The sequence below is a fragment of the Lepidochelys kempii genome, chromosome 1 (assembly GCF_965140265.1).
Source record: "Lepidochelys kempii isolate rLepKem1 chromosome 1, rLepKem1.hap2, whole genome shotgun sequence".
Classification (NCBI taxonomy): Eukaryota; Metazoa; Chordata; order Testudines; family Cheloniidae; genus Lepidochelys; species Lepidochelys kempii.
Window position 1 is genome coordinate 239,906,125 of NC_133256.1, and position 13,210 is coordinate 239,919,334.

At 41.2% G+C, this 13,210-nt stretch overlaps 1 protein-coding gene across 1 annotated transcript in view; it reads right to left on the reverse strand.

Annotated features, from left to right (window-relative positions):
- CACNA1C (calcium voltage-gated channel subunit alpha1 C) overlaps positions 1 to 13,210 on the reverse strand; it is a 704,670-nt gene that overhangs the window by 197,257 nt on the left and 494,203 nt on the right. Inside the window, exon 8 of the mRNA XM_073320186.1 lies at positions 1,902 to 2,005. Within this exon, the coding sequence (XP_073176287.1) occupies positions 1,902 to 2,005 (104 nt within the window). The remainder of the gene's footprint in view (positions 1 to 1,901; positions 2,006 to 13,210) is intronic.

A 13,210-nucleotide genomic window follows, 5' to 3' on the forward strand; every position in this document is an offset into this window, starting at 1 on the left:
TTCTCAGGGATGTTAACAGTGAATGGCTCCCAGTGTGGTCCTCCAGGTTGACTGTGAAGAGTACAGCAGAAATGGTGCAGCTATCACAGTACAGTCAACACAGGCAAGTAGATTCAACTTAATGATGTAATTGCGGATGGACCTCACAGTTGATCCCAGCTGTCCCTAACAATTGCTTATGTGTAGTGTAGCTTCAGTGATTTCTGGCTGCAGTATCTAAGGTGCAGTCAGGGTGGGCACTGCCTACCCTTTCCCCACTAATCAGATAATATATATTCTTTAATTACTGCTATTGACTTTGCACCTTTACATGACAAAATCAATTTTGCTTGCCCACTTTCCTATGCCACCAGCCTTCACTGCTACTTTACATGGTTACCTGCTGATTTGAGTGACTAAGTGGGGCAATCTGACTCTGATATTGAGGAACTCGTGTTTGAAAACTGAACCCACAGTATCACTCTCCAGGTTTCCACACACAGACTATTGCCTCACTTTAATTTTTGGAGCCTCTTTTCGTCTCCATTTACTCACTTGAAGCTCCTGTCCTGGCAGCAGTTGTCGTACCTGCATACGTTTCCCTCAGTGGGGGTGATGCAGAAAGTAATGAATCCTCCTCTAAACCCATAATCTCTCTGTAGGACAGCAGAGAAGGTTTTTCTTGTCTGGGCCTACTACTGCCTTCCTGTTCTGGTTGTCTCTGAGACCATGGACAACATTTCTGTGATGCACCTAACTCCCACTCCTGCTAAGAGAGTGTCACCCTCGATTTGTCAGGGCCCCCTCACCTCAAGAACACTATCAAAATTAGATGTGAGAGTTTAGAGTGGTCAGTACAGCTGACAGGTACAGACATTGAGCAAACTTCTCACCAGGCTCAGCAGAGTAAGTACTGGGGCCAACATTTTTTAAAAAATGTCTGCCTAAAGTTAGGCTTCTATGACTGTATTTACATACCTAAATAAAATAGTCTGATTTTAACAATCAGCGATGCTTAAATATGGAATTGGGAACCTAATCCTAGGCATTCATTTTTTGAAAGTCTTCTCAAGAATGTTTGTTGACTTGGATCTTCTAGTTATCTTGTTCACCAAAGCCAGCACAGTGTTTAACTCCTGGGTACATTAACAGCTGGTTTTATGTGAGGCGACTGCTTACTTGGCCTCAGCAATGATGCTTTGTAGCACAGGTTAAAATGAAGAATTAAGGAACAACTGCATCTCTTGGGGACGTTTTAACCCTCCCTACCAGATACCCTCCCCCATCTGACTTTTACGATTACCCTTATAAAACATCACAAGGAAATGACGACTCTCTGCATCATGCCTAACCCTGTAATGTGTACAGCAAAGATGTGCCCATTAAAGAAAAACATGTTAGTCCGTTCAAGGGGAAAATAATCCCCCCAATCAGCCTATGTTTCAAGAATATTAAACAAGAGAATCTCTCAGTTGAGAAGGAATAGTCTGGAAAGACTCCCATTTTACAAATGTTTAGGGATTGCCGTATATGCTGCTAGTCATCTTTCACTTCCACTGATTTTTCCAGGATTTTACCAACAATCCCTTCTTGGTGTGGTAAGTGATGTGCTTGTACTTATTCAGGCAAATTCAGGACTTGTAGTTTCATGGCACCTGCTAAAGGTTATTTTAGGGAGAAGAGTATTTTAAAGGCAACATGTTGGCTTTTTTCATAAAGGGATTTACTCAAAGATTTCCCCCATTTCATGTGGGCCATCTGATGTCAGGTTTTGGTATTTACACAACAAAGCTAGGGGCTTCTACTAAACATTTCTGAGACTGACCCACCACTGCCCCATAATATCCATAACCAAAGAGAAGGAACAGAGATATAAATGAAAAATATAAACAATAATAAAACATTTTCCTGGTTCTGCTTACCCGCTAAGTACACCGAGAACCAAGTTAAGTACAAAAAATGACCCTATGATGATTAGTGTAACAAAATAGATCCAGGGCCAGTCCCTTCCTATGGCATCATTGACCTGGAAGAGTGGAATGATAATTAGTGAGACAGGCTCAGTTTCTGAGCACTGCAAGACTCCAGCCAAAGGGATCCCAAGTCACCAGCACCAGGGCTTTCAAAGTTTTCATTACTGCAGTATATGATTGAGACCAAGTTGTCTTCTCTCCAGTCTAGTTGGAGCTGGATATTTTGGTTGGACTGAGGTTGAATTTCCTCATTAGAGAGTAACATTTTGTTGTCACAGTTATTTTGGCTGAAAAACTTTGAAGTTATTTATTTCAAAACCAATGTAAAAACTTCCTTGGATTCAGACTTTTATTTTGGATGGAGGTGAGTCAGGAATGAAGGAAGGGATCCTGGTGACTGGAAAGAACCCTGATTATGGAGTCTTGCCCTGCAGCATCGGAAAAAGGACATCAAAAACTGGCAGCTTACCCGCTCAACACACCAAGAACCAGATTTAGAACGAAAAAGGATCCAAAGATGACCAGACTGACAAAATACACCCATGGTAACTCATAGCCCATAGCGTCCTGCATCTGGAAAGACGAAGGAAAGTTAGAAGACAGAGAGAGAAAGCAGAACTGATTAGGCGAAGGAACAGATGGAAAGGTTTGTAAACAGAGCCTCTGGTTATTCACACATAAATGTACCAAATGTTTCTTCTTTACGATGTCATCACTTCTCTTTCTTCCCCTTTGATTCCTCTGTTCTCTACCTGTTTCCACATAGGTATGACCTTCTGTGGTCACCTTTATAGAATCAGCTTTTGCCAACACATACCACACATTGTGATCTCAGATAAGAAGTAATTTCTCATTCTAAGTAGAGTGAGAACTGTTGTACCTCAGACAGTAGTAAGTGGTAACTGTTGGCAAATGCTGACTTTTTAATGGCAACTTCCTGGTTATTCTCACACTGTTTACCATAGTCATGGCAGTCTTTGTGTCCTTTAGGCCTTGTCTATACTACAGTGGCACAGCTGTAGCACTGAGGCTCAGATGCTTCACACATCAATGGAAAGGGTTTTCCATCAATGTACCTAATCCATCTCTCCAAGAGGCGGTAGCTAGGTTGATGGAAGAATTCTTCCATTGACCTAGCTGCATCTACATTGGGGGTTAGGTTGACATAACTGCAGTGCTCAGAGTGTGAAAATTTCACAGACCTAGCTACATCATTCTGGGCTATCTAATTTTTTAGTGTAGACCAGGCCTGAGAAGAAAGCCCTGCCAATGCCCACCATTTTCTGATGCTGTAAAGCGCTTTCTAAACTTCCTTCTGTCTATAGAGGCCATCCATGCAACCTAGTGATTCCTGCACATGTCAGTCAGAGACCCTGCAACTGAATGGCATGAGTGCATTTCCAGCTTTGACATGAATGCAGGTGACTTCAAATAGAGCAGCCTGTTTTAAGTATAATGTCATCTGAGCACAGAACCTGCACTATATGAAGAGCAGCCTGCATATCAATTCAGGTACATACAAATACTATGTTCAAGGGCTCACCCTTAACTTAAAAGTTTTGTAAGAAATTCATATTTTGGGATGTTCAAGTGAAGACATCTCATAGTTTGATGCATTAATCTAGCCTTCCCATTTCATAAACACTTATCTCCAAGGCAGAGATGGCACCATCAAAGAAATAGACTGTAGGCAAAATTTTCAAAAGTACCGAAGTGTTTTATCTGAGAGTCTAGGTTCCATATTCAAATGTGCCTACGTCATTTAGGAGCCTAAGTCCCACTGACCATGCTTTTGAAAATGTTATGCTGTATGGTATAGAAACTGCTCCTCCTATGGCAACTTAAGCATTTGTTTCCTTCAGATCATAAAATTCTTCAGCTCATGGGCATTCACACATTACCAACTTAGAAAAGACAACAAAGACACATAACTACTCAGGAAAAGAATTCAAATCTTCAATAGGCCGAGGTAGGAAAGTAACACTTGTTGAGTGAGTTCTTTATAGAAAAAAAAGTACCTCATCCATATCCCTCTCATTGTACAGTCTTTAAAGTCCCAAATTCATAACTTTCCAACTGTAATTTGATGACTTTCTTTGGCAATAGTCCACAGTCAATAGGGAAATCTATGTCTCTATGCAGGGATCCCTAAACTGCAGCATAACAGGAAAGAACTCATTAAAAATGAACTCAAAATCTGTCTCAGTGAAACTATCTCTTCCCAAGAGGATTTATAGGTTTTGTGCCTGGAAAAGAGCTCTTGAACTCTTCTCCTCCCTTCACAAGTGCAGGGCTTCCTCTTCCTACCTTCTCTAAGTTTTCTCTTGAATACATGTGTAGAGTTGTTCCCTGTTATTACATTAGTTTATAAATAATAGAAATAATGTCTTCTATTTACCTAGTATCTTTCATCCCAAAGGATTGGAAGGATTATGCAATAAAACAAACGATATAGACTTCCTTTCTCCCTGCACTGAAATACAGTCACTTCTGCAGTGAAACACAGCAACTATTTCAAGAGCACAGCAGCACTACCCAGCAGTTCAGGACAGGAAGAATAAGATATCCATTTGAAACCACAGAGGGAAATTTGGGCTGAACGTTATTGCCCAACCTGGAATTAGGCCAGAACATCCGAGTTAACACCCCTACTTATATGAAGAATGGCATGGGATTTTTAATTACGATAAATCATTTGGAAAAATGCCATAAAATTTACCAGCATAGGCACAAAAATGACTTGACAGCACTTAATCATGGTCGATGATAATGAAAAAAACTAACAGTACGTTACTTACCCATCAAAATGTTTTTACTCAGCCTAGAACACTGGTTGAGGAGAATTTTGCAAAGCTGATTTAAGTGTATGCTAACTGCTATGGGCCAGATTCACTGGTGCATTCTTGGCCTTTGTACTATTTTGGCATGGAGGAGATGTCAGCTCCAACCCCATCCTAGTGTAGGGAATGGAATGGCATGGCCAGAGCATGTTGTACTCCTAACATTCCTAACTAGTGTATGTCCCTTTGGTACTGTTGACCATGGGAGTCAGCACAGAATGACCCTGAGAATCAGGGAGCCACACATTGGCACTGTAGAACATCTGCGATTCTGATACTAAGTGATCAGGACCTCAATTTTTCATCTCCTTTACAATGTACAGTCTTATGTAGAATGAAAAAGCTGAGTGAAAGCAGCATTAATTTTATAATAATTCATTGGGTGTACAGAAATCACTGGTATTTGGTAAGGAGCTGATCATTATTTACTATGTTTCTTCCTGGGCTCTAACATAGAGCATCTTGCTAAATTATGAGTACCCTCAAGTCTCATTGGCTTCAAGTGGAGGGGAAAGTTTTCCAAACACTGTAGGATTGGGTTGTAAGGGACAGGCAAAAGAAGAAAGGAGGTGTTCAGTGACAATACAATAGTTTCTGTATTGCAGAAGTTTGCTAAGACTTGGTGCAATCGTTTAAAATGCTAAAAAGACAGGTTCACCTACTTTACCTGCCCATGAAGAATGTCTTCCGGGTTTGGGGGAGGGAAGAAGGGATAGGGTAGCAATTATGGACTGTTTGACAGACAGTGGAAAGAAAAATACATACACTTGCCCAAAACAACAGCACCAATGTACTATCACTCAGGAAGGCCTTATATCCTCAGCTAAGATTGCATGTCACCATGTATCTGGGAATTCTTCCTGTAAAGTGGAGCTGTCTTGAAAGTCTGGGATAGACTGTTCTCAGCTGAACAATGTTACTGTACTTGTATCAAAAAGCACGTTGAATCTGTGCCCGGTCCAAAATCTTTCTTGGCTATTTTTCAAAGCTTGGTGAACATTCAGACATTCATCTCAAACATACCCCTTGACGGCGGTTGGAGGCTGTCACTGCAGAACTTACTGGACTGGTACAGTTGGCTTTTGCTAATTATCCTGCTGAAGTGGAGAAGCTGCACAAGGTCACAGCAGGACTTGAAAGAGATTTACTGTCTATATGCCATTAAGTTTGGAGACTGAGACTCAGGATGGTTTACGTGGCTGCTGTCCAGTAAGAATAGGCATAGGCAATGCTAAAGGTTACATTTCCAGTTTCTGTTTTACAGCTGTCTGGGCCTTCTGGTTGCAGGGTAAATTTTCCCTTATCTTTCTCCAGGTAAACATTTATTATCAACCAGGAGCCTTAACAGGAAAGGCGGATCATCTACTAACTTTACAGTTTTGCAATGGGACTATTATACTATGTAGGCTAAGTGATTATGTAGTCTGATAGAGGGCATAGTGACTGCAAGCTTGCATGTGATAGTATTTCCACCTGACCTCATAACTAACAGCAGGTGAGACCCTACATATGATAGTTTGCAGAAATCATTCTGTTTCCCATGTCAAAATGCCTACCCTTTCTCAGCTGTCACATCCTCAGATGCATATATTTTACTACTCTCAGGAATCATAATAAGGTTAGTACATTATTGTACATTAGCTTTGATGTATCATTTGTTAAAAAAGATGGTCTTATGGGTAAGGCACAGAATTGGGGTAAGGAAACACAGAATCTATTCCCAGCTCTGCTGCATGCTCACTGGGTCACCTTGGGAAAGTCACTTCATCTCACCATTGCTTCCCAATCAGCAAAACAGGCTACTAACCTAACTCAAAGAGGTACTAAGAGATTAAATCAATGTTTGTAAAGAGCTATGGCAGTGCAAAGCACTACAGTGGAGTCGCATCTTACACGGGGGTTAGGTTCTAAAGTCAGCGCATACGGCGAAAATCGCGTATAGTCAAAATTACTCTTCAAAATCCCTTAAATCACCCATAAGTATAGTATACTGTATATGGTTTTGTGTATACAACCCTGTACAGTAATATGTATAATGTATACAGTAATGTACAGTATATAATAAAGAGTACATATGCAAAATATAATTTTACAGTACTGTATTTTTAATTACAGGGGGTAATTACAGGAGGGTCATCAGGGCTTGATGTTGATCCAGGAGACAGAGAGTTTGGGTGATGGAGAGCAAGTCGTAGACAAAGTGGTTGGCTCTGGTTCAATTCGAGAAGTTGATTGCGTAGGCTCATCTGCTGCTGGTTGTTTTCCTTGAAAAACATGGTGATCAGCAACTGTCACTGTTGTCTCTTGAGCTGCTCAAACATTTCTTGTTACGGTGTCAAATTGTTCGTAATACTATGTGTGATTTTGAGGCTTCGTTCCATAGAGGGATCATATTCAGAAATTAAATCATTCAAGTGTTTCGCTGCTTGGAACACTTCAGCAAATTTATGAAGATTCCAACTTGCTGGCTCTTCCTGTTCATTGTCATCACCTTCGTCTTCTATAGACGATTTTATCAGTTCCTCTAACTCTTCGTTAGTCAATGTTTCTCTATGGCTCTCAATTCATTCTTCAGTTTCTTCCTCAAGGATGTCGACTAAGCCATCACCACCCACTTGCCTGGCCACCTGAACAATGAGTTTCACTTCTTTGTCAATGGTCGGGAAACCCTTAAAATCATTCACACATTCTTTCCATAGATTTTGCCAACATGCATTGACTGTTTCAGGCTTGATTGCATCCACTTCCTGTTTAATATAAGTGATGCAATTGGCAATGTTGAAGGACTTCCAACACTCCATCACATTAAGATTGGGATCAGCATCCATGGTGCTACGTATCCGTGAGAACGTAAGCCTTGTGTACGTGGTCTTGAAACAATGAATCACACCTTGGTCAAGAGGTTGGAGAATGGAGGTGGTATTGGGGGGGAGAAAGACTATTTCAACGTCGTTATGCGCAAACTGGAGTGCTGCAGGGCATCCAGGAGCATTGTCTACAATCAGCAACACTTTAAAGTCAAGTCCTTCCTCTTAGAGGTACTGCTTGACCTCCAGAATGAAACACTTGTGGAACCAATCCAGAAATAATGCTTCCGTCACCCAAGCCTTTTTATTTGATTGCCAGAACACAGGCAGGAGATTTTGTTCTTGCCTTTTAGGGCATGGAGATTTGCAGCCCTATCGAGCAAGCCCAGCTTTATTAAATGCCCAGCCGCATTGCCACAAAACAACACAGTCACACGGTCTTTAGCTGCTTTGAAGCCAGGGGCTTGTCTTTCTGATTTTGAAGTGTTAATGCAGTTGGGCATTTTTTTCCAGAAGAGCCCAGTCTCATCAGCATTAAAAACTTGTTCTGGAAGATAGCCCTTTTCTTCTATGCTTTTCTTTAATTGTTCGGGGTAGGGTTTTGCTGCCTCTTCATTGGCAGATGCAGCTTCATCAGTAGTCTGCACGTTTTTGAGGTTGAAGCGGTTCCTAAAACTGTTAAGCCAACTTTGGCTGGCTTTGAATTCCTTCTCATCAGAAGGCTGTCCCTCTTCGGTGGGAGGTTTGAACAGCGCATAGAGGCTAAGAGCCTTTTCTTGCAACGTGTTGCCATCGATAGGCACACATTTACGGTTCATGTCTTCCAGCCATAAGTTTAATGCCTTTTCAGTCTTCACTAAAGTCTTATCACTCACCTGGCTTGTCACCTTAGCAGTTATTGGAGCACTTGATGCCACGGCTTGACGAATTTCTCTCTCTCGAATCTAAATGGCACGGATGCTAGATTCATTGCAGTCATATTTACGCGCCACAGTGGAGACCGACATACCGTGTCTCAATAAGTCCAACACAGCCAGTTTTTCCTCCAGCATTGGAACAGATCGCTGTTTCTTCGGTTGAGCACCAGATGAAGTAGTTGGCTTGCGTTTAGGGGCCATGTTGTATGAAAAATACATACAGTATCTTTAAACACTAGAATCACACTCAGCGCGGCGAGATGCTCACACTATAGAGGCACGTGGGAACTGAGACCAACTGAGGGAATAGCAGATTCATGTCTCCCATCTCATGCTCGCTCCGGGGCATACGCTCATTAAGTGGAATGGTGGGCGGAATCGCCAGCACTATTTACAGGTATCTTGTTATTTTTCTTTTTTTTTGCCAATCACGTAGAGTTGAATTCGCATAAGTTAAATGCGTGTATGATGCGACTCACCTGTATTGCTATAAGTGAGACTCTGTGGGAAGTTATACATGGGTTATCTTTTTGCAAAATCTGGAGAACAGCTGTACACTTTGGGAATAATTTTGACTACTTTGCATATCAGTCAACATATTATGCAAGTATTACAGAATTCCACACAACCCTGTATTCCAGATCGACGTTTCTTGCATAATTACCTTTCTGAGGTGAGGTAAGTCTCACATTCTACGGTGTGCAACACAAGTCCCTTGTTCTAAACAAACATCAGGTCATTCTTCCCCCCCAGGAGTGAAATAAACAACACTGTTTATGTTGGCAATATCGTTCAATACAGCTGTCATAAAAATAAAGGGAAGGGTAAACACCTTTAAATCCCTCCTGGCCAGAGGAAAAACCCTTTCACCTGTAAAGGGTTAAGAAGCTAAGACAACCTTGCTGGCACCTGACCAAAATGACCAGTGAGGAGACAAGATACTTTCAAAGCTGGAGTAGGGGGAAACAAAGGGTTCTCTGTGTGTGTTGTTTTTGCCGGGACCAGAGCAGGAATGCAGGTCAGAACTCCTGTAAAGAGTTAATAAGCAATCTAGTTAGATATGCGTTTGATTCTGTTTTGTTTAAATGGCTGACAGAATAAGTTGTGCTGGATGGAATGTATATTCCTGTTTTTGTGTCATTTTGTAACTTAAGGTTTTGCCTAGAGGGATTCTCTATGTTTTGAATCTGATTACCCTATAAGGTATTTACCATGCTGATTTCACAGAGGTGGTTCTTTTACTTTTTCTTCAATTAAAATTCTTCTTTTAAGAACCTGATTGCTTTTTCATTGTTCTTAAGATCCAAGGGTTTGGGTCTGTGTTCACCTATGCAAACTGGTGAGGATTTTTATCAAGCCTTCCCCAGGAAAGGGGGTGTAGGGCTTGGAGGAATTTTGGCGGGAAAGACGTTTCCAAGTGGGCTCTTTCCTGGTTATATTTGTTAAACGCTTGGTGGTGGCAGCAATAAAGTCCAGGGACAAAAGGAAAAATAGTTTGTACCTTGGGGAAGTTTTAACCTAAGCTGCTAAAAATAAGCTTAGGGGGTTTTTCATGCAGGTCCCCTCATCTGTACCCTAGAGTTCAGAGTGGGGAAGGAACCTTGACAACAGTACAGAAGAGATGATATGAATTTTGAAATCATTTTATTGACAATTCTGGGTTGTTGGTAGTTGAGGAGCCTATTCACACTGTCATGACTTCTGTTGCAGAGGTCAGACAGCTATTCTGCCAGTGTAGAACTGTTTTACACAGAGTTTTAGTCTGCAGAAGAGAAGAATGAGGGGGGATTTAATAGCTGCTTTCAACTACCTGAGAGGTGGTTCCAGAGAGGATGGTTCTAGACTATTCGCAGTGGTAGAAGAGGACAGGACAAGGAGTAATGGTCTCAAGTTGCAGTGGGGGAGGTTTAGGTTGGATATTAAGAAAAACTTTTTCACTAGGAGGGTGGTGAAACACTGGAATGCATTACCTAGGGAGGTGGTAGAATCTCCTTCCTTAGAAGTTTTTAAGGTCAGGCTTGACAAAGCCCTGGCTGGGATGATTTAATTGGGGATTGGTCCTGCTTTGAGCAGGGGGTTGGAATAGATGACCTCCTGAGGTCCCTTCCAACCCTGATATTCTATGATTCTATGATAACAGTTCCTTTCTTACAGTGCAGCCTTCGTTTGCTGTCATGGGTACGGCATCTCAGCTTTCAACTTCAGTTCAAGACTTTGATCCCAGTGACGCAGAAAATGTCTGTGAGCAGCAGCAACAGCTGGGACTTTTAATTGTAGAGTTTGCTAAACTACAACCACAACTGGCATTTTCAGCTGAAGCCAAGAGCTGAAAAGACATTGAGATGAATCTACCATCTGGCTGTTAGAGATGGAATGGTGGTTCTTCCAGAACAGGGTTGAGGCATATTGGAGGGGTGGAGCATGGCATTTTGCACCACTGGCATCCTTTACCTGCTTAGAGGACTTCTGTTTCAAGGGTTGCTAATCTGGCACATTTTACAAGCATGAAATTCATATACTGACGTCTCTTGTCAGGTGCAGTGGGCTTATGGCAGAATGGCTACTATTCACCACCATATTGGAACGGGTAATTCTCCACCAGTAAGGCAGATGGCACATCAAATTTCCTCAGCTATGTAACAAGTAACAGCAACAGACATATACAGAATGTCTTTCATCCAGTCAGTGGCTGAGGTGGAAACAATCCACTAGACTATGGTGCCTCTAGGATACACAAACATGCAATTACATTTTGGGCCAATGCTTGTCTCAAAACAACTGACAAACTCTACAAAGCCAGGACAAACTAAATATACGGGAATCACTTCATCCATCAATGAAGTGCAACTGCCTCTGGAAAGGAAGGAAATAAAGCAGCAGCTCTTAAACTGAAACAATTCAAGAAAGCAAAAGAACACTGTATCCAGTGAAAAATAGAGGAGAGCTCTAGGTTGGCAGAATGTAACTTAAGTAGGACACCAGGGCTAACTTCCTATCTGCTGCAAAAAATGCTAATTGATTTTTAATAGCTGTGGAATGTTGTGATTGTATTTTTTAAAATATAAGTCAAGTGCTTCAAGTACTTCATAATAAGATGTACAGCCTTTTGCAGACTACCATTAATCAAGAATAATGGTCCACTCAGTGAAATAAAAGGCAGTAAATGTAGAACTCAAAAGTAAAAATGCTACTTTATGCAGCATATAGGCAACTGTGGAATTCATTGCCTCAGGAAGTGGTCAAGCCAAATTCTAGGGCTATGACCAACAACATCATCTGTAGCTGCAAGTATGGTATGCTTGCAATGATAAGGGAAAATAAAATATCATTTTTCCTGAAGTGACCTATCTGTTGGGGGTTTAGAAAGAATCCCCATCCCTAGGGACAGCATTGCATAACTGGTCAAGTGTACTACAGTAGGGGGCAGGGGAAAATTTAACTTCCTGTGACATGAGCTCCCTGCCAGAAGCCCTGATTCAGGAAAACATCCCTATCTCTAGGAAAGGTGCTTAAACACATTCTTAACTTTAAGCATGTGTCACAGTGCTTTCCTCAACTGCGATCAGAGATAGGAGAGCAGATTAAATGAACTAATGGTCTTATCTGATATAGCCAAACTTTTGTTCCCATAGTGAATGACTGGCCATTTTGCAGCCATTGTTTGGTAATTTTGGGGTCTTAGGCATTAAAGGGCCACAGATTTATTAATTTGAGGTAATAATTTTATCAATTATAGATTATCAAGGCCACTTGCTGACTCCAGATGGTAGACTACTGAAAATAAGAAGGCCCAAATGTTTGGATTTAAAAAATGAATTTTCTTTGGCCATGCCCGTACTCCCACTTGTCTTCTCTTTCTATGAATATTTGAGTGACTGCATTTTATTCACAAGTATACTCATGGAAACATAATCTTAAGATTGCATGCTCGAGACTCAGCATTGGAAATGCTATATGTGAGATGAGACACTGCTCTGAACTACAAGGGGACAGGGTTCCCGAAGCCCCTTACAAGAGCCCTGGCACAGAAGCAATTCATTGAACTAGAAAAGAATCTAACTTTGCCTTAGCTGTGAAAAGTGATGCTGACAATGTGATGAGAAACACTAAATCTCAACTGCACCAAGCCAGTAAATCTTACAGTAGCCTATATTTCCTAGGGAAGATGCCTCAGGCAAGGCCCGTGTGACCAAGAGAAGAAAAGGTTTATCATTTTCAAGAATTCCTACTTATCTGTTCTCTCTCCTTATAACACAGCTTTTCCCTGAGATATTTAAAGCTCCAATGGCTTTGTCAAACCCTCTTCCTGACTACAACAGTTAGGCTCACCCAATCAGGGAATTAAAACAATATCTTGTGACTGCTGTGACCAATCAAATACAACCAACACACTTTGAATGTCAAATGTTTGAGTATTGGATACTTGCAGTGCATTATTTGTGATAGATCCACAAAGTAAAACCCACCAGCACTTTGAAAAATATTCATTGGGGGGCCAGATTTTGACATCCTTCCTCACACTAGATAATATTTCACAAGTAGTCCCATCACATCAGGGGGCTAGCTGAGGAGTAAGGTATTGTATCATAATCTGGCCCTGAGACAATTCAAATAAAAACTAAATTGGGGAGGTCATGATCTTTATGTGAACATTCTGCAAACAGAAAAGAAGCTAAATTTTTGAGGAAATGATT